The sequence below is a fragment of the Sceloporus undulatus genome, chromosome 3 (assembly GCF_019175285.1).
Source record: "Sceloporus undulatus isolate JIND9_A2432 ecotype Alabama chromosome 3, SceUnd_v1.1, whole genome shotgun sequence".
In the NCBI taxonomy this organism is placed as follows: Eukaryota; Metazoa; Chordata; class Lepidosauria; order Squamata; family Phrynosomatidae; genus Sceloporus; species Sceloporus undulatus.
The window spans coordinates 48,625,910-48,650,757 of record NC_056524.1 but is presented as its reverse complement, the minus strand read 5'-3'; the positions used below and the strand labels follow the sequence as shown (position 1 = coordinate 48,650,757).

The following is a 24,848-nucleotide window of genomic DNA, read 5'->3' as shown; positions in this document are numbered from 1 at the left end:
ACAAAGCACTGTACATTTATTTATAAAGCGCTGTAATAAGAGTGTGTGGATTATTAATATTATTTTTATTATTAAGCTTTATTTATAAAGCACTGTAAATTTAGTGCTTTATAAATAAAGCTTAATAATAATATTAATAATTACATTATTATTAAGATTTATTTAATATATAATATTTAATATATATTTATATTATACATAATATATAACAATTCAGTTATTATTAAGTTTTGTTTACAGAGTGCTGTAAATTTATTTATAATGTGTTGTGATAACAGTAAATGTGAATTATTATTATTATTAAGCTTTATTTATAAAGTGCTGTAAATTTAGTGCTTATAAATAAAGCTTAATAATAATAATAATAATAATTCACACTTATTGTTATTAATCTTTATTTAATATATAATATTAAATATATATATAATTCAGTTATTAAGCTTTATTTACAAAGTGCTGTAAATTTATAAATAAAGCTTAATAATAATAATAATAATAACAATAACAACAACCGTGTGGATTATTATTATTATTATTATTATTATTATTATTATTAGCCTCTTGAGTTCCTGTTCTGTGAATAAACACAATAAATAAAAACAAGTAACAAATTATTTCAGACTGGATCATTATTTCTGCAGGACAGAGGAGTGTGTTTGGGGCCTGAGTGACCTGGAGCCTCAGAAGAAGACCATGGCAAGGTCCCTTCTGAGGAAATGGCTCCCAGAAGAAGGCACACAGCAGCAGCAGCCATTGGAGGGACCTAGAGCCCTCCTCCTCCTCCCTGGCGCTGCCTCCGTCCTGAGAGGGCTCCTCCTCCTTCTCCTCCTCCTCCTCCTCCCTTGGCTTCTGCCTCTTCCTCTTTCGCTTTCCCTTGCTCTCTCTCTCTCTCTCTTTCTGATCCTGGGGGGATTCCCGTCGGGTTTCGGCCTCTTTAGCCATCGAGAAAACTCGAGAAAGGGCAAGTATGATGGCCGCCCTGTCTGTCAAGGGGTTTTCTGACTGGGCAAGATTTCTTCTAGATGATGATGATATGCCATGCTGCTTTCCCCTGAGGAGGCTGAGAGAGTGTGACTTCTTTGGCAGGACTTGAACCCTGGGTCCAAAAGGGCAGAAATAATCCAGTGGGAGATAACAATACACACGCTTCTTGTTGTTGTTGTTGTTGTTGTTGTTGTTGTTAAGCTTTATTAGGGAACCCTCTGAATAACTATAAATAAATTATTATTATTATTATTATTATTAAGCTTTATTAGGAAACCGTCTAAATAACTATAAATAATAATAATAATAATAATAATAATAATAATAATAATAATAATAATAAAGCTTTATTAGGGAACCATCAGAATAACTCTTTGTAAGCCTCTCTGAGAGCCTTTAGGGCTGAAGAGTGGGGTATAAATACTGCAAATAAATAAATCCGCAGTGTGTTTTGGACCTAGCTCTCTAGAGTTGTAGTCCGACGCTCAAACCAAACTACTCCACAGAAGACACTCAAACTGCTTTGCGCAGGCTCTATATTTGAAAGAATTACTATAATATTATTCTTATTTATGTAGTATAGTATCCATTGAGGAACGTATCCATTGAGGAAGAGCCCTTGGAAATGCTTGGGTGCCCAGAGGGCTGGCACTGGGATCAGTTTAAGTGTGAATTTAGCTTTCTTTCTTTCTTTCTTTCTTTCTTTCTTTCTTTCTTTCTTTCTTTCTTTCCTTTAATCCACAAGGGCAGAGTGCCAAGCAGAGTGGACAGATTGTTTGATTTACTCTTCAACCTACTTGTAACAAAACCAAGTCGCTGGTATTCTTTGGGAGTTATTCAGACTCCCACACTCCGGGAATCTGTGAGACCATTTGGAAGTGAAATATTTCTGCTCGGAACAGAGATGGAAATGGGATGCCCATCAGAGGCGTTATTATTCAGATCTGCCAAATATTAAATTGTTGAGGTTTTTTTTTTAACCAGATAGCTCATTAAGAATGTTTAGTCTATCAGCTATTAATTCTGCTTCATTGTACCTTTAATGTACCTTTTTTGTATGCTTTTAATTGTGCTGTTTTTTATTATTGTAAGACACCCTGACTCCCAGTTTTGGGGGAAAGGCAGGATATAAATATAACAACAACAACAACAACAACGATAATACTATGGCAAACAGGCCTATCTACTGCTGCAGTGTTGGACTGCAAAGCACAAAGTAGTCCAGGAGAAGCTTGACTTGAAGTTAGGGACAGGACTCTAGAGCAGTGGTTCCCAACCTTTCTAATGCCGCAACCCTTTAATACAGTTCCTCATGTTGTGGCGACCCCCAACCATACAATTATTTTCATTGCTACATGCAAATATGTGTTTTCCGATGGTCTTAGGCGACCCCTGTGAAAGGGTCGTTCGACCCCCAAAGGGTTCCTGACCCACAGGTTGGGAACCACTGCTCTAGAGGAAGCCATATAAATTTGATGTCCTCCATTGAAAAAAAATGTGGCTATCCAGTTTTAAATGAGTTGCTGCATGTTATGCAATTCTTAGGCACTTGATTTCCATTGGCTGCACACGTGCACAATAATAATGATGATAATAATAATAATAATAATAATAATAATAATTTGTTATTATTTCTTCCCTGCCTCTCCCCATGGAGCGAGGCAGGGGAAAACAACAATTAACAAACAAACAACATCAGTTAAAACACACATCAGTTTAAAAGGACACATAAGAGATACACATATTAAAACAATTCACACCCAGAGTTCATTATTTAAATTTCACAGTTTCAAAATCATTTGGATAAGCCTGCCGGAAGAGGCTGGTCTTTAATGCTCTTTTAAATTTAGATAGTGTATTCCGCTGTCGAATCTTGACCAGTAGGTCATTCCACAGTCTTGGGTAACATTGCATGCTCTGAACAGCTAACTATAGTCATTATAAATTAGCCTGCTTACAGTGTAAATGTGATGTCTGTCACAAAATGCATGGCAGGTTGCTATACCACTGGCATTTTAAATACCATATCCAGGCATATCTTGCCAATAACAGCTGGTTAGGTTCCAGGCCAAAGATTTGTGGCACTATGGATTGAAATGCATAGGCATCAATCAGTTCCACCATGTTACAATTGCAACTTGCTTGTAATTACAGAGGTCTGATTGATTTTAATCTGTTTTTCTTGGGAAGGTTCAGATCATGTGTTCGGGCTTGCTAGAGAATTACATGGCTGCCATGGTGCTGAGTGCAGCTGGAGATGCCCTGGGCTTTTGCAATAGAAAATGGGAATTCCAACGCAATGGTGAGAAGATTCACAAAGAAGTGTCCGAAATGGGCGGTGTGGACAAACTTGACGTGGCAGGTTGGATGGTCAGTGATGACACCGTCATGCACTTGGCTACTGCAGAAGCCTTGGCAACAGCTGGAAACAGCTCGGATTTAACCTACCTGTATAAACTCATTGCCGCAAACTACAGGGACTGCATGGATGACATGACCGGACGAGCTCCAGGTAATCCCTCTAATGTAGTGCTGAAAAAAATGGATTCTTTAGACTTCAACTTTCAGAATATGCCAACCATCATGAGCAGTGCCTTCTTAAAAGAATCTTCTCCTGCTTTAATCTCATAAAGGCCCTATTTGCAGATCTGTTCAATGTCTGCTATGGACTGTTTTAAGATGAAAAGTTTACTAAGTGGCTTTTCCCCAATTACAGCTCAACAAAGCATGAGTGGGCAACTCATGGACCTCCAAATGATGCTGTTAGACTGCAACTGTCATCTTCCTTCTCTACTGTCTGTACTCATCAGGGCTGATGGGAGTTGGTATCAGTTGAATTCTTTAGATATATAGAAATAATGTAATTAATAAATAAGTCATGTACAAGGCCAAATTCCATTTAAAAGAGAAAACAACACTGGGTAGCTTTGCCAGAGTCAGCATCAGAATTAGCAATTGGGAATTGTAGTCTAAGACATCTGAAAAGGCACCAGGCTAGGGAAAGCTGTACAGTTAGACTTGCCACCCATAGATTCAACCATTTATGGATTGTAGGCCCAGATTGTCCCCAATGGTGGTGTGTGCATGTGTTCCATTCATGGATTGTCGGCCCACATTGTCCCCAATGGTGGTGTGTGCATGTGTTTGTGCCGCCATTAGGGACAGCCCCCGTTGTTCCCAGTGCCAGCATGCGCACATAGCTGCGCCACCATTAGGGACAACGAGTCCCGTAGGAGGTTGTGCTCATCTCCGTTACTAAGTTGAAGAGCCAATGTTGTCAAAGACAACTCTGTGTTCATATGGCCAGCATAACTACACAGAACATTGTTATCTTCCCACTGAAGCGGTAACTATCTACTTGCACTTTTACAGGCTTTCGAACTAATACGTTGGCAGAAGCTGGGCCTAGTGACGGGAGCTCCCTCCATCATGCAGCCCTTGGGCCTAGAACTGCCAACTTGCCAATCTTGCACTCATCAGAGTGCAAGAAAAAAGAGGAGGAGTTATGTCTTTAGTGCTTACTCACCTAGACCTTCCTTGCTCTTTCAGAAGGGTTCAGTGTATCTTGGGGTTACACTATCATATCTCATTTTAAGCTTAGACCAACCCTATCAGATAGGTTAGGCTAATAGATGGGTGGGGTCCTTAATTATGGAAGTGAGGTTTGGACCTCGGTCTCCCATGGCTGCACTCAAACTTACTATCTTATTATCTAGATAGCAAGTGGCATGAATTACAGAATCTTTTCTGTCTTTTGATTCAGTTAACAACTTCTTTCCCTTTCAAAGCCTTTAGTAAAAAAAAACTTTAGTGTTGTTGTTAACTGCCCTTGAGTTGACCTCACCTTATGGTGACCCTGTGGATGAGACATGAGCCCCTCGCCCCTATCCTCCATTGCTCTGCTCAGGTCCTGCAGACTGATGCCTGTGGCTTTCCTAACTGAGCCTAGCCATCTGGTTTGTGGTCTGCCTCTCTTTCAGCTACCTGAAATCCGAGCTGTTTCCAGCTTTCCCTAGCATTATTGTCTTTGCCAATGAGTTATGTCTTCTCATGATGTGTCCAAAGTATGAAAGCCTCAGTGGTATCCTCTGCTTTGTTCTCTAGCACTTCATCTCAAATTAGTTGATTTTCTTCCTGTCTGCTTTCTTCACTGTCCAGTTCTCACATTTATACATGGTGATGGGGAATATGATGGCTTGGACTCTCATCACTTTAGTGTTCAGAGTTACATCTTTACACTTTAGGATTTTCTCAATTTCTTTCATAGCTGCCCTTCCCAATCCTAGTCTTCTAATCTCTTGACTGCATTCTCTGTTCTGATCAATATTTGATGCCAGGTATGAGAATTCCTTGACTATTTAAATTTTTTTGTTATCTAGGATGAATTCTTGTAGCTCCTCCGTGGTCAGCATTAAGCCTGCCTTAGCACTTTTCTCCTTGACCATCTTCAGTAATTGTTTCAGGTCTCTGTTAGTTTTTGCCAGTACTGTAGTGTTGTGTCATCTGGATATCATCTTAGGTTGTTAATGTTCCTTCATCCTATCTTCAGTCCTCCTGCCTCTGAGTCTGAGTCTCCTCTGCGTATACAGGTTGAAAAGTACCCTTTCCTTAATCCTCATTCCAACTAGAGAAAATGTCTAGTTTATCAACCTTCCTAGAGAAACTACTATGCATAAGATTAGGCATATTTCAGCATGTTCACATTAAATAGACCTCACTTCAATAAGTACTCACAGAATGTATGCCCAGTACTGTAGGCTCCTTGTCTGGCCATCGTTTTGTTGGAATAATACTTGTGTATAAACACAGTGACTACATTTCTTCATTTATTGATTTAACTCCAATGCTCCTCAACCTTAATCAGCGTGGGCAGTGGTTCCCTCTTTTCAAGGATAATGGAATTCCTCTGGAAGGCCACAGTTTGCTCATTTCTGATTTACAGAAGCATGTCCATGTCTATCTTTCTCATTTCATAGTTTGTTTCTGGCCCAGAACAGGGACGTCTGTGGTTTTTATCTATCCTAAGGCTAAACCCTTCAAATTAAAGTTGGAATGCATTTCTTCTGCTTTCCTTCCCCATTTTCTGTGTCCTCTTTGTGACTGCGTATATGGCTGAATAACATCTTTAGGGATTACAGTGGTACCCCGGGATACGAATGCGCCGGGTTACGAATTTTTCGGGATACGAAAAAATCCCATAGGGATTTATTGCTTCGGCTTACGAAGGTTTCTTCGGGTTACGAAAAAACCGCGGCGCTATTTTCCGCCACCGGAGGGCAGCAGAGAGCTATTTTTCCATTAGCGCCTATGGGAATTCGGCTTACGAAGGTATTTCGGGTTACGAAATTAACCGCGGAACGAATTAATTTCGTAACCCGGGGTACCACTGTAGTTGATTATGCATGTGGTTTTTCTAGAGATCTATGAATGTTGAGCTTTTCAACGATGTAAGTGCCAAGTGTGCCACTGATAATATGCAGCTCAAAATGGGATTTGATGGAGGTATTTATTATAAAAAAAGACTGCTGAATCTTTCCATTTACAGTTGCACCATATGCTGCAAAGGAATACTGTGGTGTGTGAAGAAGTTTGCCAGCTGTATTTGGTTTAGTGATCTGTCTTGCAAACAGTGGGTTGTATCCAGCTTTGCTCATACTTGAAATAGACCCAGTGAAATAAAAAGGACTTCAGTTAGTCAGGACTAAGTGACTGATTAGTTTCAGTGGGTCTCTTTCAAGTATCAGTAAATCTGGATCCATCCTATTAAACATTCTATGGTTCCAGATTGTCAAGTAGCCATTATAAGGCCACATGCATTGCTATGATCCCACGCTTGTTGCCTGCCTATGGACTTGTCACCTGTGCTCACTTGGGGTATTCTGGTGCCTTTGTTGCTAAAGAGGTGTATTCTGTTATTTCATCAGTACCTACTGTTTTAAAGATAGGCCATGTTGGCTTTGAAGTTCTGAGAATATTAACCCCCAGAAGCAATTCTTCTACCCTCTGCTATTGTATCACCTGGTTTGTGATTCTGACCTTGTCTCTGTCCCTGTGATTATATATCCTGTTAGGTATCTTTAAGAAAAATCTTTTTGGAACATTTGGGAAAGCAGTGTCTCAGAGTGGGCCACATGTTCTCAGAGTGTGTGATTGGCTGTTAAGGGGTTCTTAAGGTTTCTTGGGCAGTGGTCTTTTCCAGATGTACTAGGAAACAACTGCCATTGGTCCTTTGAACCACTGAATCTTTGAATCTTCTGCATTTGAAGCATGTGCTCTACCACTACTGATCTCTGGTCTTTCCTCTAAAAACTTTCTGTTTGCATGATTGCCCTAAGAGTTTTCATAGGTATGGTTATGACAAACTACTGGATAGTGGAAGCTTTCTGCTACACTGAGCTGCTTTGCAAACCTGAGATTCTGAAATGAGGGGGATCTCCCCGTCCAGGAGGAGGCATGAGAGAATCCCTCCAACTGCCCCAACTCTCCGAACAGCTTTCAAATAAAAATTTATCTGCTTTGGCAACCATTCTACAATTTAGTGCTTCCGGAAGCTCCCTTGTTGCTCAGCATATACCACTGAATTCTTTTTAAAACTAATGTATTACTGTCCTGTCTGTCTGCCTGTCTGTCTGTCTGTCAGCAGAATTAGAATCTCTTGATAGCCCTTTGAAATCTAGGGGCAGATGAGTAAGGGGAAGCCCAGTTGTGAGAGAGTCTGTTGATACAGTACACAATGCTGTATTTGCACTTCAAGGCATCAAGGAAGTGATGGATTTTTAAAAATTGTCAGAACAATCTAGAACAGAATTTGCCTTCCCTTTCTCTTCTGAAATGCCTCTTGAAATACTCCTCCTTCCTGTTCCTGGAAATACAAAACAACATAGTGGTGGATAACATCAAAAGCCTGCCTAATCCTGTTTCCCATAGTGACTGACCGATGACCATGGGCAGGACCTGAGTACAGCTAAACTAAAACTTCCTCCTATAGCAACTGGCATTGGGAGGCATAATACCTCTGATATAAGAAATATACTTTGTCTTTCTTCTTCTTTTCCAGTAGTAATTCTATAGTTTACGAGTATACTGGAGTAGAAATGCATTTACTGCTGTTTTCAGCACATGTAAGACAACAATGCCTGAGTTGTGCTAATGGACTCTGGTACAGAAAGGGCATCAGTTAATGTGCTTACACTTCCCATTATGTTACCTCTTTCTTCAGTTTTCACTGAAAGTAATAATAAGAAACAAAAAATAGGGAGGGGACAAGGGTTAGAAAAGATGGTCAGTCGCTGTGAACAGAGAAAAAGTTTTAGTTTTTAATGAAATTCATTTCAAAGAAATTTTAAACAGGTGCAGATTGGAAAATGTGACATGTAATATGATGGTTAAGACCAAGAACGTGCTGTATAACCTGGGGAATCCCCTTTTCCAGTTTCTGTGAAACAGTTAATTTAGTGGAATCCTCATTTCTCAGCCTGAGTATGTTGATAAAAATCCTAGCTTCCAATTAGGGCTCAGTTGTATTGAGATTGTTGAATGAACATATATGGGATCATGTTGAGACATTAGCATACAGTATACGGTACTTTTCTTAAATATCTAAATTTTTAAGAAGACCTGGCCTTGTTTGAGTTATTGTACTGTGTGTTTATGCATGTCTGTGTATGTGCATTCTCATATTTGACACTGATTCAAATATGGGCATCGGCCCTCTTTACTGGAGTTGTACAATTTAGAACAGAACTAGAAACACAAGTAGTGTTCTAGAAAGGAAGTATAAAACTGGGTGCATTTTATGTACTCATCTAAGGATAGAATGCAAAGACATAGTCATGTTAGTATGAGAAATCAGAATACAAAGGGATCTTGTAGCATCTTTGAGACTAATTGACTAATCATTCTACGAAAGCTCATGATACCAGCTTTCTTTCAGTTAATCTCAAAGGTGGTACAAGATCCCTTCACACTCATCTAGGGATAGTTATTCAGACTTTACTATCTGTGGTCATTTTGCCAAGATGTATGAATCTACTGGCTGTGCTGTACAATACCCAGATGGCTTAGGGATATCAGGATCTGGAGTTCCAAGCTTTTGAAAATTGGAACATAAGAGGCTGCCTTCTACCAGGTAAAACCACTGAGCATCTACATTAGTATTACCTTCTCAATCTGGCAATCTCCAGATATCTTGAATTGTAAATCCTATCATCCATAAACAGCATGGAGATAGTAAGAGTTACAAGTATACCTATATTAATGACGTAGATGTGATCCAGGACGTTACTACTTTAACAGAAAATTTAGTACCAGAGGAAGAAATAGCATAGAAAGAGTAACAATTGATTCCTACACACAAAAAGGAAGAAGAACAGTTCAGCACATTTCAGCAAAATTTTAATTTCAGATTAACAATATGCCCATGTGAAACCAGGCCAGGTAAGCTTTGCCTAACTAAACAAAAAAGTTTTTGAACCTTCCAGAGACCACTTGAAAAAATTTATCTAGAGATTACATTCCCCCCCCCCCCCCCCTCCCACTTTTCTTATACTGTAATTTCCATTTTGGTGACAAGACTTCTTGGTGTGTGTGTATTTTACATGCTGGCCAGGTTCATTTGCTGTCACCTGTTTTGTTTCTGTTGTTCATACATGCTTGGTAAGGGATTTTGGAGACTCTGAAGTTTACCTTGCCTGTAGTAAGAAGGCACGCATAGAGGATGAGAAGAGAGGAATGCGGGTAAGGCATGAAAAGCTTTCATTTTTTACAAAAGCCTTAATTGTCAGAGGCATCATCAACCGAGGTATACCTGTGTAGTCTTATTACATCTGGAGGGAAGCAAGTAGAGGAAGACGGGTATGTCCTAATAGGCAGCAATTCTCCAGAATTTCACAATAGCATCTTTCCCTACCCTACATGGAGAAATCCAGGAATTGAACCTAGACCCTTTTACATGCAAAGCATTTGATATCCTGAGCCATAGACTTTCCTGAAAATATAGGCAGCAGAGTTTGCTGCAGCAACCAAATGGGAAGGTTACAAAGTGGCAAAATTACAGGTCAGACTATTATAGTTAGGGGAAGACTGTGTTGAGTCATCAGGCTGGCTAAGCCTACAGTTTTATGTACACACAGTGGGGAGAAGCCCCCCCCCCGAGTATTATGGAACTCAGTTCTCACTGCATATGTGTGGGATTACAGTAAGAATCCATTTTTACATATTTATGCAGATTAGGCCTGTGAACCAGGATATGTAAATGAATGTTGGAAATCCTATACAGCAGAGCTAATGTATACGTGAGAAACCCAGAAGAATACAATTAACTTGCTCTATAGTGCTTTTCCCAATCAGTACAAGACAACGTTTACATTTACTGCAACAGCTCTCTCATAGGTCATATTGATTATCTTAACTGAAACTGCATAGAAACTCCAGCTTTGTCATGGCTAAATTAAAGATGGGCAAGTGGTGAAGCAATTTATGAACGCCATGGAGAGTTCTCCTAGTCCAAATCATGGGCCCATCTTGTTATGCTTTCTTTTTCCAAACTAGATTTCTCAAGGAAGCCCAAAAGGAATACAGTGGTACCCCGGGATACGAATGTGCCGGGTTACGAATTTTTCGGGATACGAAAAAATCCCATAGGGATTTATTGCTTCGGCTTACGAAGGTTTCTTCGGGTTACGAAAAAACCGCGGCGCTATTTTCCGCCACCGGAGGGCAGCAGAGAGCTATTTTTCCATTAGCGCCTATGGGAATTCGGCTTACGAAGGTATTTCGGGTTACGAAATTAACCGCGGAACGAATTAATTTCGTAACCCGGGGTACCACTGTACTGTAATCAAAAGCAGTAGTCCTCCCCCACTGTTTTTATTTCCCCAATTCTTACAATCATCCATTTAGAGATTCCATTTATTTAAGTGATTCCCACCTTATGGTTTCCCAGATGATGGTGGACTACAAATTCTGAGAACCCTGATCATTGGCCATGCTGGCTGGGGCTTCTGGGAGCTGAAGTGTAACAAAAGCTGGTGCCCAAGTGTAGAAACCAAAAAACTCACATATCTAAGATGGCTGCACTCCAGTGTAGAATTATTTTCCCAGAATTTCCCTATTCCTTTAAAAAGAGGGAGAGATGGCTTTGCAATAAATGGTGTGCACATTAATTGTCTGCCATGTGTAAAGGGCCAATGCATTTTCATACTTAAAATTGGCCACATGCCTGTGCTTGGTGGGTGCAGGACAGGTCATGTGGCACTCACATCAGTCCTGCAAGAGAGAGAGAATAGCCAGAACCTCTTGGAGATTACTACTCCCTTCCCAGGCCCCATAACTTCTGCCTAAAATATTTGCCTCAGTGGAGGACTGCCTCAAAACAGCAGAATTGCCTACTCTCGCATCTATCCACCCATTCATTGAGATATACTGCAGAAGCTTTACTTCAATTTCCCTCTTGTGCAGTGTGGCAAGAGGTTCCCTATTACAGGAATGTTTCCATGTTGGCACTAAGGCATCTGGAACTTCCTTGTGGGCTTTGACTGGTAGCCTTTTGGTAGTAAGTAAACCCAACTTCTTTTATAGGTTCTTCGGAACATCTGTTTTGTATGTTTAGACTGGAGGCTGTTATTGCATTGCTTATATTTTAAGGTATGTGTGTTTAGTGCTGTTTCTTGATGTGCTTTTAATGTTTTCCTAGCTGATTATAAACCTGTTTGCAATGCTTTTGCTTAAGATGATGGAATATAAGCAACTCTATGATTTTCAGTTAATCACTGGTTATCAAGAAAAAAAGGGAGATTGGAAAATAGTAAAATGGAATTATTTGGTCAGTGGAAAAACTGGTGATGTATGGCTGAGCTGAGTGCACATGCACTTGAAAAAACTTAATTTCAAGGTCAATTTAAACTTGAAATGTACATTTAGTGGGCTTGTATTATGTTCCAACCTCTTCCATCTGTCATAGGAGGTACCTGCATGGAAAATGCACAGAATCTGGATCCAGACAACCCATCTAGTTGGTTACCTAACTTTAGTGAAAGAGGAGGAGGATGTGGTGCAGCCATGCGCTCAATGTGCATTGGACTGAGATTTCGTCACTCAGAACAGCTGGAAACCTTGATTGCAGTCAGCATAGAAAGTGGACGAATGACTCACCACCACCCTACTGGATACCTAGGATCCCTGGCTTCTGCTCTCTTCACATCTTATGCTGTGAATCGCAAACCAACCCATGAATGGGGGAAAGGGCTGATGGACGTACTACCAAAAGCAAAAGCCTATATCCAGAAGTCAGCTTCCTTTGTTGAAAAGAACCTGAAACATTGGTGAGCATCTGAAGTGATCAAAGGTTTTTCCACCTACAAGGAAAAAAGTCATCTAAAAAAGGATAATCACTGTTCCTGCAAGGCGCCAAAAATGGTTATTCTATAAAGAAAGTCAGAAGGCCTTGCCCTGTATGAGTTTTGGGGCGGGGGGGGGGAGCATCTCTGGTGCTTTTAAAAACCAACAATGGATTTCTGGTCACTTGCTTAAAAAAATTGGGGAGAATAGTTCAGCTGTGGGAGAAAAATTGGACACCAGAGCCTTGAAGCTGCCCATCCTGTTTTGAGTGTACTGAACCTGATGTTAGAATAGGTACAGGCATGAAGTTTAGTAGCTAAACAATATATAATGTGCTGAGGAGTAGTGTTCTTTGAATAGTGAGTATTCTTTGAATAGTGAGAAGAATGTACAATGCCTGCTATGCCCAAGCTTGGAAACACTGGGACCAAAAATGTGGTCTGCAACAAAGAGAACTCCTTTTTTCTGCAAAAGTGTGTTGATACTAACCAAAGATTGCAACAGTTTTTATATCCAAGAGTTTGGAAATGTTACCTTTGTTTATGTTGTGTCTATTCTTCACATTAAGTATATGTGCCAATCCATTTTTAATGCAAAGTCCTAGATGAGCACATGCAAGTTTCTTGCCTCTATTATGCTTATTCCTTTCTGATTTAGGATCTTGAGAAAAATCTTTTCTTCTTTTGTTTTCTAGGAGTTACTTTGAAAACCAGTGGAACAAGTACCTGGAAATCAGAGGCATTTCAGATGGAAAGTCCCCTCCTTCCTTCCCTGAAATTTATGGTGTGAAAGAGAGGGATGAATTCTATACATCCTTGAGTTTCTCTGGCTGGGGAGGCAGCAGTGGGCATGACGCTCCAATGATTGCTTACGATGCTTTCCTTGGTGCTACCAGCTGGACTGAACTAGCTCATAGGGGCTTCTTCCATGGTGGGGACAGTGATTCTACTGGAGTTATTGCCGCCTGCTGGTGGGGGGCAAGGTATGGCTTCAAAGGGGTCAGTGCAAGTAACTATAAGGAAATTGAATACCGAGATCGATTGGAGAAAGTAGCCAGGGAGCTCTATCACCTTAGCTTGATTGCTGAATAGTGATCTGTGATAATTTGTGGTTTTTGTGATAACAGTGATAATTTGCTAAACTTTGCTGTCCTCTTGGAAAAATTATAGTGCCTATAAATATTTGGGGATTCTGGGAGTTGCAGTCCAAAAAAGTAACTTTCCAAATTCTGAAACAGTGCCTGCCATAAAGCAGAAGTTTAACTCCACCAAAACACATTCTCCATGAATGCTTGTTGTAATGATTGAAAATATTAACAGTGGCAGAAATCCAGTGTCTTAAAAGAGTGGATGCCTGCTCATGCCAAGATGACTTTGCCCTCCTTTCATTTGAAGCATTCTGCACCCTCCAATGCCCATAGGAATGCAAAACCTCCAAAAATCTGTTCCAAATCTTGAGAGTGTGGACTGGGAAAAAGGTAGGGGGATTCCTTACCACTATTTTTACCTGATGGAAATACTGTAATTCCATCAGCAGAAGTCAACTGCTCAGTAATTACCTGCTCAGTAATTCTGCATATTGATCCAAATGGTCAGGGAAATAAGAATGTAGGCTAGTTCCATTCTACTGTGTGTCAATACAATGTTGAAATGCTATGAATTGGTGCTGTAATGTGGGTGGTATGCTAAAGTTAGCTTGAGGAAAATATTGATTACCCCCTGAATTGTGGGCTTTAGCTTTAAATTTAGCCATTAAAATTTTCCATACCTCTTTGTTGTTTACTTTTACAACATTAAGGTTTTACACAAAGATATACTTTCCCTGTCAAAGCCTATCCTTTACAGGCTACATTTTCTTAGATCTTTGTTGGAATGTGACAATTTCAAAGGAATTTACTGAATTTACTGAAATGTATAAATTCACAGCACCAGACTGAAGTGGTACTGCTAATAGTAAGTCTTTCTCAGATGGTAAGCCCAATCTTGTTCACTCCACTCCTACTACCTCTGTGTTGCTATATTGTGTTCATCCTGCCATATCATTTCCCATCTCATAGAGTTCTGTAACCTCATTCAACTTAACAGGTCACAAGTGCAAAGAATTCAAAGGCATAGCCATGTTAGTCTGGAAAATCAGTATGCAAAGGGATCTTGCAGCACCTCTGAGACTAACTGAAAGATAGAAGTTTATAATATGAGCTTTTGCAGACCTGAGCTAATTTCCTCATGCAATTGGTCAAGTGGAAAGCCCAGGGACAGAGTGAGAATGTCCATAGGAATGCACAATTTTGTGGGTATGGAGTGCTTGACTTCAGGTTCCTGTGCAGCAGCCATGGTTACATTTTAAGGACTAGTCCTTCACCATTAAACCAGTCAGAATCCCACTTCCTATATCCTAAATCCTTCTTTTTGGGCAAAACAAAGCAGGAGGCTCCCGGGGGGGAGGGGGGAATCACCACTCTTTTACATGTCTACAAAAACCAAACAACCTGAATATGTTTAGTGTCAATTTTGTGTTAGTCACTCTTGAGCCTACCCAAACAATTTCAAAAGTTTGAGAGATCAAAGCAGAAATAAGGTTGGGAACTTCTGAATGGTAGTATAACTGATTTGTTTCTTGTATTTTTTCTTATATCTTCTCTGCTGTCAGTGAATCATTAGCCCTCTAGTAGCAATTTTGCACCTGCTGCCTTAATTCAACGTGTGTAGTATTTAGGGGACACATATCCATCTTAGAAAGATCCATGAGTATCTCTTGAAAGGCCAATGACCATGTGCTATGGCTTTTCGGTCATATAGGTCAGGAGTGAGAAACCTTTGGCCTTCCTGAGGTTTTTGGTTTGCAACTCCATCCCCCCATGAGCATGAGCATGAGCAATGGTAAGAAGTTTTAGCATTTGTGTAAACTTTGTCAATGCTGTCTTGTTCAGGAATATTCAGAAGTAAATCCAAATATGTTACTTGCATTTACTGCATAATAACTGGATATGAAATTTCACTCCAATGGCACATTCCTATACATAGCTACTTAGAAATAAAATCAGTTGATGGAATGTCATTTATTCCCAGATAAGTGTATTATAGAATTTACAGAAAATGAGCCCAAAATATCCAAAGGCAAGGATGAAGAATTTCATCTCAAAGAGAATGTGAGCATGGATCCACATAGGTTTTTTTAAACCCAAAATGAGAATGAAAACCAAAAGTTCTAGATGCTATTCCTGAGAATTTCTCAGAATATTTAATCTTGGCTTGAATGTTGGCTTCCAAGAATGATTCTAAAATACAAACACAAAACATGTAACATAGAGAATCTGCGTAATCCCTTGAGTGTTATTTGCATTTTAACTGGGTTGAAGAAAATACCACTTAGTTCTTAATAACCATTTATTTTGTTTTACTGATTGCTAACTTGTTAAATCATCTTAAATCTTAGTTAATAACCATTTATATGCTTGTTGGTGAACATGAAATCAAAGAACCATATTTGGAAGTCTGTTTTATACTGTAACCAATATCCTTTACATTTTAGTAGAACTTTCAATCATTCCAACTTTTCTAGTTTGTATCCTTCAAGGTCTATGGGTTGGGAGCAAACTGCTTGGATTATATTCACAGGAGGCGGCACACATTGCAGCGTTTAGGGAATCTTGCCAGTAGGAAGTTTCCTCCTCACTGAAAAATGAAGACAAGGCCAGAGCTTAGAAAATTGTGTGCTTCTTGTTATACTGGAGGATTGTGAGTTATAATTCAAAAAGGAACTTTTCTCAATCTGTGGAAAAGTTGATGACCATGCAGTTGTTCCTTCCCAGACCCTGATTAGTTGTACAAGTCTGACACACATGCTTTGTTTAGGTCAGGAATGGGCAAGGTGTGTCCCTCCAAATATGTTGGGCTGCAACTGCTGGCATACCCATTGGTGAGGAATTCTGAAAGCGTACAATCGGGTGTGCAGCTAGATGGGTACTTTGCCCTCACCGTTGGTTTATGCCAGGGAATCATGTGGCCATCCAGATGATGGACTGCAATTTCTGGCAACCCTTGGGAGATCCTTCTCTTCCAGGGCCCACTGAATGTACAAAAATGCAGGTAATCGTGCCCCATATCAAATGGTGGTGACATGAATGCACACTTATCCATGTGGCTATGTTTTCATCGCTGCCATTTAATATGGAGTGTGACCAGCTGTGAATGATCAGATCTGTGGATCCAAAGGGCCAACTGTATAGTCAGGGTTGAGCAATATTAGGAGTTGCAGTCCAACAATATTTGGATGGCTGTATGATTCCCTGCTGGTTTAGGGGAAAGCAGTTCTTCAAATGCTTACTAGAGCTTCTAATCTGAGGCAAAGCTGTGGGGCCTCAGCATTCAGTTCAATATAGGAAGTAGTCAGTGAAATCAATCTCAGACCACTTGGCAGTGCTTGGGAGCAGGTATTTGCCCAAGTGCTGGCACTAGCAATGTCTGCAACAGCTGTTCATTCACACTTTGAATGTAATCACTCACTGTCTGCCCCCTGTGAGCTAAGTGCATGGCTAAAGCAAACCCCCAGGGTTTGCTACAATTACACAATCTGACATTACAGCCCTAGCAGGAAGTTATCTGTCACTGGCTGTGTCACATCAACAGAGAGGGGGACATTTCAAAACCAACAACAACAATGGTCATTAAGTCATAATCTTAACACAGTTTACTACAGCTCTTACGTGTGTTGTATAAAACATTTAGTGCAACATGGTACAATGTTCTTTTTAACAATAATTTAAAAACTGTTTTCTCACATGCAAATGTTGCTTGTTTCCATTCTTCTGGGTAAGAAAAAGAGTTGTCCAAAAAGCTTTGTTAAAGCTCCTTACAGGCAATGTACACCTTTTAAAAGGAATGCTGGCTCAAACTGGGCAGCAGCTTGGCAGCACAACAGGACAAGTAATTTGCAAGGTAATCCATATGATCACCAAATGCTGCTTAAGGGACAATCCTTCCATTCTTGTTTACTAGTTTTGATAGACATCTGTGTGTTTTCCAGGAATCCACAGGCAGCAACTGGAAATATTAGCCACTGGAGGTCACTGTGGGACAGCTTTCCATAAACAGAAGGAGCTTGGAGGGGAAGGGGAGGATCATTGCTTATGTAGACAAGCATTGATGCTACTAGGTCAGTTCAACAGATTTCCAGTGCAAAAAGAGAGAGCAAGCGAGAGAGAGAGCATTTTGTCCTTTAGGGCAAGAAATTGTCCTGCTGACTAGTTTCGTTTTAAAGAGCTGAACTGAATTACAACTCTTGCCCCAAAGCAATATATGCACAAGCCATTTACATTTATAAAACAATGGAAACAAGAGGTCTTCTTCGCTTAGGTCTTCATTCCCATTTGCCCCCTTAATACAATGCACAGGCAGATGAAGGTATATGTGTCTTCAAAATTTCGCAGACATACAAATAGGGTTTTATCTAGGAATAACAGCTGGCAGAGGCAGGTTTGGTCCAGGGTACATTCTGGATGCTTTATTGGAATGCTACAAAATCCCCCTTTATGGGGAAAAGAGATGCTTTTTAAAACTTTAAAGCTTGGGTAAATACAATGAATTGAGCCCTAGAGTGAATGAGTTAAACATGCACATCCTTCTCTTGACAGAGCATATAGATTAACAAAACAAAACATAACAACCTCTGCATGGACTTTTGCCACATATAAAGCACCATTGATTAAGGTAATGTGTTTTAGCGCCACAGAGTGTTCCAAATAGGGGCAAATCTACCAAGATAAATATGTTTTTACTCTTCAGGAAGAGCCTGCTCTATTGCCACCAGCTGCCCACCCCCTCTTGCACAGGCAGCAGAATATAATGGCATTTATGGCCAATGTCACAAGTCCCTTTCATAATGTTCAGCCATTTTATGAAAAAGGTAATGACAAGCTGTGCCAGGAAGACTTTTAGGAAGACAGCAAACAGTTATTTTCTAGAAAAAACATTTCCCTTTGCCAGCAGCTAGAATCGGGTTTAAGAGAGCCAGTCCATCAGGTATAACAAGTATTTCCTGTGCAGCAGGAGAGGCACTTGCCCTGAATTGAGCCCCATTTTGTTAACACCATGTCTTTCACAGAAAGAACAGCCATTTTTGCCCCAACATGTCCACTTGTGATGGTGTTTGCAAGGCTGTGGGGAATTGGGGTGTGTGTGTGAGATGGGTGAAAGTGAAGAGTGCTGCACCTGGAGAAATAAAGCTGAAGTAACAAAATGGCACATACATGTAATAGGAGGAAAGAGAAACAATTCCTTTGCTCTCTTGGTTGGGATGTCAGTTCTTTTGCACATTTAGTGCAACCAAACAAAAAATGAGTGTGAAACTAAAGTTGGTCAGTACATCCACACTTTCTCTGTCCAAAGTTACAATACCCTAGTACCCTTACAAAGTCAGGCTCTATTCAACAAAGTGGTCTTCTTCTCCCTAATTCCCAAATCATGACTTTGGTCAATACAAATATTCTTAGAACCAGGTGTTCAGGATTCTGTCCCTGTAATTTCTCAAAAGGATGGCAGTATGGTATAATAAAACTCAAGAGGGCAACCGTATGGTGTTCTAGGTAAACAGAATTGTATAGGCAGCAATAATAGGTTGGGGCAACAAGGCTAGAGATTCCTGCCTCACAGACCCATACAGGCCTTTGCCAGACTGTCATGGGCTCAGGCAATTTAGCCACAGAGCCAACAGAAAAGCCGAACGTTTTGCACTTGCCAGTCCTCAAAACAGGAAACAGCTGGAAGCTGACAGATGGATATATGACTTGGCTGAAAATGTCACCACTTCATGCTTGGCAGGGAGTGGTTTTGGTACTATTTTCTTCAAACCAAGAGACAAGTAGTCCAGTTCTTCCCGAATCTTTCTAGTACCAAAAACTGTCAAGCCAAACTCAACTGATCAAAAACAATCTTACTCAAACTTACATGTGCCCCATTTTGGCATAACGGCAGCCCCGTCAAAATCAGTACACTCTGGGGATTGTCCTCAGCATAATATAACCCTTTGAGCAACAGGATTCGTCCAAAGAGCAAATGAGGAGAATGGATGGGTGGTGAGGGACCCAATAAGAAAATCCACTATATACAGTGAACATGGACCTTATATCCCCCTCAGCAATTTGTCGGGTCTTCACAGGCATTTTGGGGTGCCTAAGTCCTTCCTAGTCTCAAAAGGTGAGAGGAACCCCACTGTGGAGCTGAGCTGGGATCCAAAGTACAGATGCTGAATACAAAGGACAACAAAACACACTTCCTTTGGGTTCCAGGTGCATCATCACCTCCATTTTATCTCTCCTGTTTAATCTATAGTCCCCGGGTGGATGCTGAGAACAGGAGGTTCCAGGCAAGTGGGTGAATAGTTTAAGTGTGGCTCTTTGATCCACAGCAAGGGGGCCCCATTCTTGCCTTCTGAGTTCTTGCTGGAATTTCTGCTTTTGAAACGCACCAGGAGGATGGTGATGATGAGGATGCCAAAGATAGGGAAGGGATAAAAGAAGACAAAGTAGAAGAGGGAGTCGTTGGAGCAGATGACAGACTGTAGAGAGGAGCCTGTGGGAAAAAAGTCAGAAGGGAGAAAGATCAATTTTTATAGCCATAAGCTGCATTTCCTGTGTAAATTAGCCTAGCTGCCCCTAAACAAGGCGACCAGTGTCCAATTCTAGCCAGGGGCAACCCTGTGATAGTACAGTTGCTGGAAGAAAGTTGCACTTTTTCCTATTTATTTTCATAACTTTACAAAAGGAGTACATCTCCCTATGGCATTCTTTCTGACCAGGTGTTTTAAATTTGGAGATTTCCTCCTCACTTGCTTTAATTGATATTTATACTTTTTGTCACTTTGCTGTTTCAGAGTTGTTTTCTTACTTCATATCCTGTAACTGGATGGTCTTCATACTGGTGTTTTTTTTTTAAAAAAAAGCTGTGCATATTAGCTTGAGAACATTTGTGGATGAAGAATAGTTTAAGTAAATAAACGTAGGTTTCAGAGAGCAGAAATATATTTTATGGTCCTTCTCTATGGGCTACAGAATGATACTCAAGTCGGAATGAACCTTTAGACATCTTTCTTATAAAATAGACTCTTTCTTCCCTTATTCATTTGGTGTCATACCCATTATTTTTTAAAAGAACAACTTGGTCTTTGAACAAGGGTTGCTATGCATCATATCTGGGGTGTTATCATCCAAATACAAGTCCGCACAAGAACAAGAACAGGAAGGGCCCAAACAGACAGGCCAAAATAAAGCTGCTTCCGGTTACTTTGGAGGTATGCTGTTTAAATGACACAGGCATCTTAAGAGGCCAGAAACTCATGCTAAAGCTGACTCCAGTCCTTAGGAGAGCGTGGCTTTAGAGCGGCTTCCGCCTCTTAGGATACGTGCATCATGGCAAATCAGACCCTGACTGTTCTCTAAAGGGATAGGAAACAGTGATTCCAGACAGTTTTGATTGCAAGTTCCACAACGCAACCATTGGCTATACTGACTGAAACTTATGGGAACTATAGTGCAATGCATTTGGGGGGGGGGCGCTTCACTGCTTTATCTTTTGGGATCCTCAACCTGCATTTCTTAACCACCTTGATCAAAGGCTATCCTCCTTTTAAATGAAGAAGGTTTAATGGTGGCTAAACGATTCAACAATATTCATCCCCCCCCCACCGCAACCATGCAAACTTCCTTCAGCCTAACCCTTCCTTATAGGTTTCACCCACAGGGGCTATTCTGTGTATTGTTCTCATCCTGCACTCTGTAAGTGCAAGTGCCACTTGTTGGGTTAGAATGGATCAGGTGATTATGGCTGTACATAACAATATGATGAAACAGACTCAGGATGCATTAAGAACTAATTTTATCCCTAAATATTCTGCCCTGTCCTTACCACATCCCTGGGACTCTGGCGGGGTACAGACCGCCGCTTTGCGGCGGTCCCGCCGCCGCCGCCGCCGCCGCCATTTGTCCGCGCGCGAGACCGCAGCAACAAACCGCGCGGCTCCCGCGCGGAACAAAAAAGAAGCTCCATTTCGGAGGCTTCTTTTTGCGGCGCCTCCATGACGTCGCGAGGCGCCTGGCGCGGACTCGCAACGTCATAGGCGCCGCGACACGTCGGATGCTGTGCGTCCAGTAACGTAAAGATGGCGGCGCCCATGTAGAGGGGCGCCGCCATCTGTACGTATACAATACGTACTAGGGTTAGGGGGTGCGGAAGCAACCGCCCCTTCCTAACCCTGATACGTATTGTATACGTACTAAATGGCGGTGTGTATCCCGCCTATCTTTTACACCAGGTTTTTTGGGAAATTTCTGCTTCCATACTAACTGTACGTAACATAGCATATGAAACTTGCAGGCAACCCTAAACAGATGGGTGGAAGTTGAAGATACTGCTGGGAGGTTTGTGGGAGTGGGAAGAGACTGGGGCAGGGACAACTTTTTGGGGTGAGAAAGAAGATGCAGGACAACTGCAGCCTTTTCAATTGTACTGTTGAAAAGAATGGGTTCTGTCAGAGTTTAACAGTAGGCACTTCCCAACCATATTTAGGGACTTCTCTTACAATAAGTTCTGGCTTATGATCAATTCCATTAGCTAATATCCTGGGAACAATTCAGCTGCTTTATTGCACTCAGTAAAATCAGAGCTTGGAAAAGTTACTTTCATGGATTATCTGCCCGAGTCCTTCAGCCACTGGCTATGCTGGCTGGGGGATTCTGAAAGTCCTGGCCCCTCAAAGCCATGCTCTTATGTTGCATTACTATTGGACTATTATGCTCCCCACTCATCTCCCCCAGGAAAGGGCACCATCATCTCACCTGTATTCTGCACATAAACTGCTGTAGGGCCAGAATCCTCTTCAGCCAATTTGTACCACATGCCCCGGGGATCAGGCAACCATTCTTCGACCCGGCATGAGTAGTTCCCAGTATCTGCAGCAGCTGCCTGCAACACGGTCAGTCGATACAACATTGCTGAAAGCCTCTGAAAACGTAGTCTGCCTTCCCAGGGGTTGGCTTCTCGGCTGAAGATGGCATCCTGACCTACTTTCAACAAGGTCTCCCGCTCTTCTCCATTTTTGCGACCAGCCTGACCATCTCTTTCTTTCTTCTTCACATTGAACCATGTCACAGCAAAGCGGGACTCCCGGCTGGAGAGTGACAGAATGTTGCAATCCAAATGGAAATGCCCCTGCTCTGGTACTGTGATGTTGGCCATTGTTGTATCCACTTGCAGTGAAGCATCTGATGATTTTGGAGACATGGACAGAGACTGATTAGCTTCTCTGATGGTACAAACACAAAGCCTTGGCTGAGCTTCCTTTTGAAAGATAGTTCCCTGAAATGTGACTATTACAACACAAAGTTGCCTGCCAGGGTTCCTTCTTGTCCTTGGATCAGGAAATCAAAACAGGAATTGAAAAGAGTAGGCTGTATGGATACACTGAAAATGTTTAGAGCATCAAGGAAGGGATGAAAGGAAAATTCACGGGCTTGAGAAGAGCCTTAAACCCAGGGGCAATATCACAAAGGTTCTTTTATTGCATTGTTTGGAACCAAGTGTGATGAATTAGCAGGCTGGCCTCTGTCTCAATCAAGACATTAACTGCAGACAGGAATTTAATCATGCCTGTTTGGCACTCCAAGAACAACATGCTTATTCATGTGATGTTGCTGTTAACATAAGAGATTCTCCTGATTCACCCCAAAGGAGAGACAAGACTGCCACTCACTCTCCAAAATCTTTGATAGCATTGAATGAGGGAGGCCTGGACCAGAATGGCTACTTCCCACCCCACCATGTAACCTCTGGTTCATCACTGCTAAAACAATGTGGAATAAAGCCACAGGGAGCAGAAATGATCAGACCTCATGACATATATGAAATGCAACCAAAACACAACCAAAACATGTTCTAGATTAGCAATACTATAAATTTGGTTCTCCTGACATTTTGGATTTCAACTCACAGAAGCCACAGCCATCATGACCAGTGGCCAGGGATGTCGGACCAATCACTTGTTGAATCCTGCCAAACAAATGTAATAGTTACAAGGAAGGGTAAAAAAGCTGGGGTCCAAACTGTGGATGTTTCAGAAAATAATTCCTATGAATCCCAACCCTGTATGGCCAAAGGGAAGGGATTATGGGAATTTTAATCCAAAATATTAGGGAGGAGACCAGCTAGCCTATCTATGGGGTACAAAGAACTGTGTAATAGATGCAAAACAGAGTGAAATGGCATTCTAAGGTTGTTTGCTCCAGGGAAATATATAAAACTTTCTTAGGACTTTTGGACTTTCTTAGGATTCACCCATACTGAACTTACTAGAAAACAAAAACACTTGCTGCATAATTAAGAATGCAACCAATGATAAATTCAAAGTCTAATTGAGTATTCTCCTCTTTTCAGGCTGGGCTCCTATTCAACTAGCCTGAAGGTTTGTAAATCTGATCAAGCATGCTTTTGGAAAAGAAGAATTCACAGAACTAAATGACCAGGACAAAAGACTACTGAAGTACAAAGACACTAATTATATTATTTTTCAACCTTGTTTGTGAGTTGAAAAGATTGTGAGATTTTTAAAAAAATAATAATCAAAATAATCAAAACAAAATCAATGTTCTTCTCCCTCTGCACAACTCAGAAGTAGCTATAAGGTTTCCACCTCACCTATTTTGAGGCTCTTAAGAGGCCATGGGAGAAATTTCAGCCCAAAAGGAGATTCTGGAAGCTTAGTTCTAATGTGTGCAGCATTCACAATTATTATTGCTGGAGGCAATCCTCCCCCAGAGATCTTAGATCTCTTTTCTTCAGATAGAACAATCAGAAAAAAGTTCCTCTCACAAAGATATCAGGGATAAGATCTTCACATTCTCTTGGGAGTTGGCTTGTTCTTCAGAGTATAAATGCTGTCCACAATGATTACAGCCCTGCCAAATCCTATTCAGTCTGCAGATATTTGCAAACTATATTATGAATGTTTCATTGGTATAAATCGTACTGAAGCATATTAGATGCATGTGAGGCACCTAAGAGCAGATGCTCTGATTCAAAGGGCCAAATTTGATTCACAGGCCAAATTTCACCCTTTCATTCCTGCTACAAGTCATAAACCATTGCTAAGATGAGTGCAGCCTTAATTTAAAGTACTTCAAAGGCTACATATTTTCCTAGCTCTTAAAAAATTTGCACTCTGTTTTCATGTTATCTATTTTAAAATGTTTCCATCATGAAGAACAGGGCTGTCAGTAGTTCACTGTCAAATTTTCCACAAAGAGGTCTCATCAGTTGTTTGATCTCTTTGCCTTGCTTTGTACTTCTTATACTCTCTGAGATGAAAACTTTAACCTGACCATCCAAGGAAGCCACCAGATTAGACAATTATCTCATGTAAGTGCATCCACATGATCACAACAAACCAAAGACAGTTTATGAAATGAAAAATATACCCCTAAATCAAAAGGAGATGACTTTATTTTCAAAACATGTCTAAATTTCATTTGCCATTGGGCA

The 24,848-nt window shown here is 40.9% G+C and overlaps 2 protein-coding genes across 8 annotated transcripts in view; one reads left to right on the top strand and one right to left on the bottom strand.

Annotated features, from left to right (window-relative positions):
• The first annotated feature begins 834 nt into the window (after window positions 1-834).
• Window positions 835-23,886, top strand: ADPRH (ADP-ribosylarginine hydrolase). Of its 5 annotated transcripts, XM_042459753.1 has the most exons (5): window positions 835-961; window positions 3,175-3,496; window positions 11,945-12,305; window positions 13,016-13,303; window positions 23,745-23,886. In XM_042459753.1, exons 2-5 carry the CDS (start codon window positions 3,184-3,186, stop codon window positions 23,827-23,829), a joined length of 1,047 nt encoding a protein of 348 aa, XP_042315687.1. In that variant the 5' UTR covers window positions 835-961; window positions 3,175-3,183; the 3' UTR covers window positions 23,830-23,886. The 5 variants fall into 5 exon arrangements, with proteins under 5 accessions (XP_042315687.1, XP_042315686.1, XP_042315690.1 ...); XM_042459752.1 differs by lacking the exon at window positions 23,745-23,886 and having other exon boundaries at window positions 13,016-14,091; XM_042459756.1 differs by lacking the exons at window positions 835-961; window positions 23,745-23,886 and adding an exon at window positions 9,645-9,720 and having other exon boundaries at window positions 3,478-3,496; window positions 13,016-14,091.
• The window catches only part of IGSF3 (immunoglobulin superfamily member 3), a 152,419-nt gene continuing 145,372 nt past the window's right edge, over window positions 17,802-24,848 (bottom strand). For all 3 annotated transcript variants that reach the window (XM_042459749.1, XM_042459751.1, XM_042459750.1), the window contains 2 exons: window positions 22,151-22,576; window positions 17,802-19,889 (listed from right to left, as the gene is read on the bottom strand). In XM_042459749.1, the coding sequence (XP_042315683.1) occupies window positions 19,639-19,889; window positions 22,151-22,576 (677 nt within the window). In that variant the 3' untranslated portion in view covers window positions 17,802-19,638. The remainder of the gene's footprint in view (window positions 19,890-22,150; window positions 22,577-24,848) is intronic.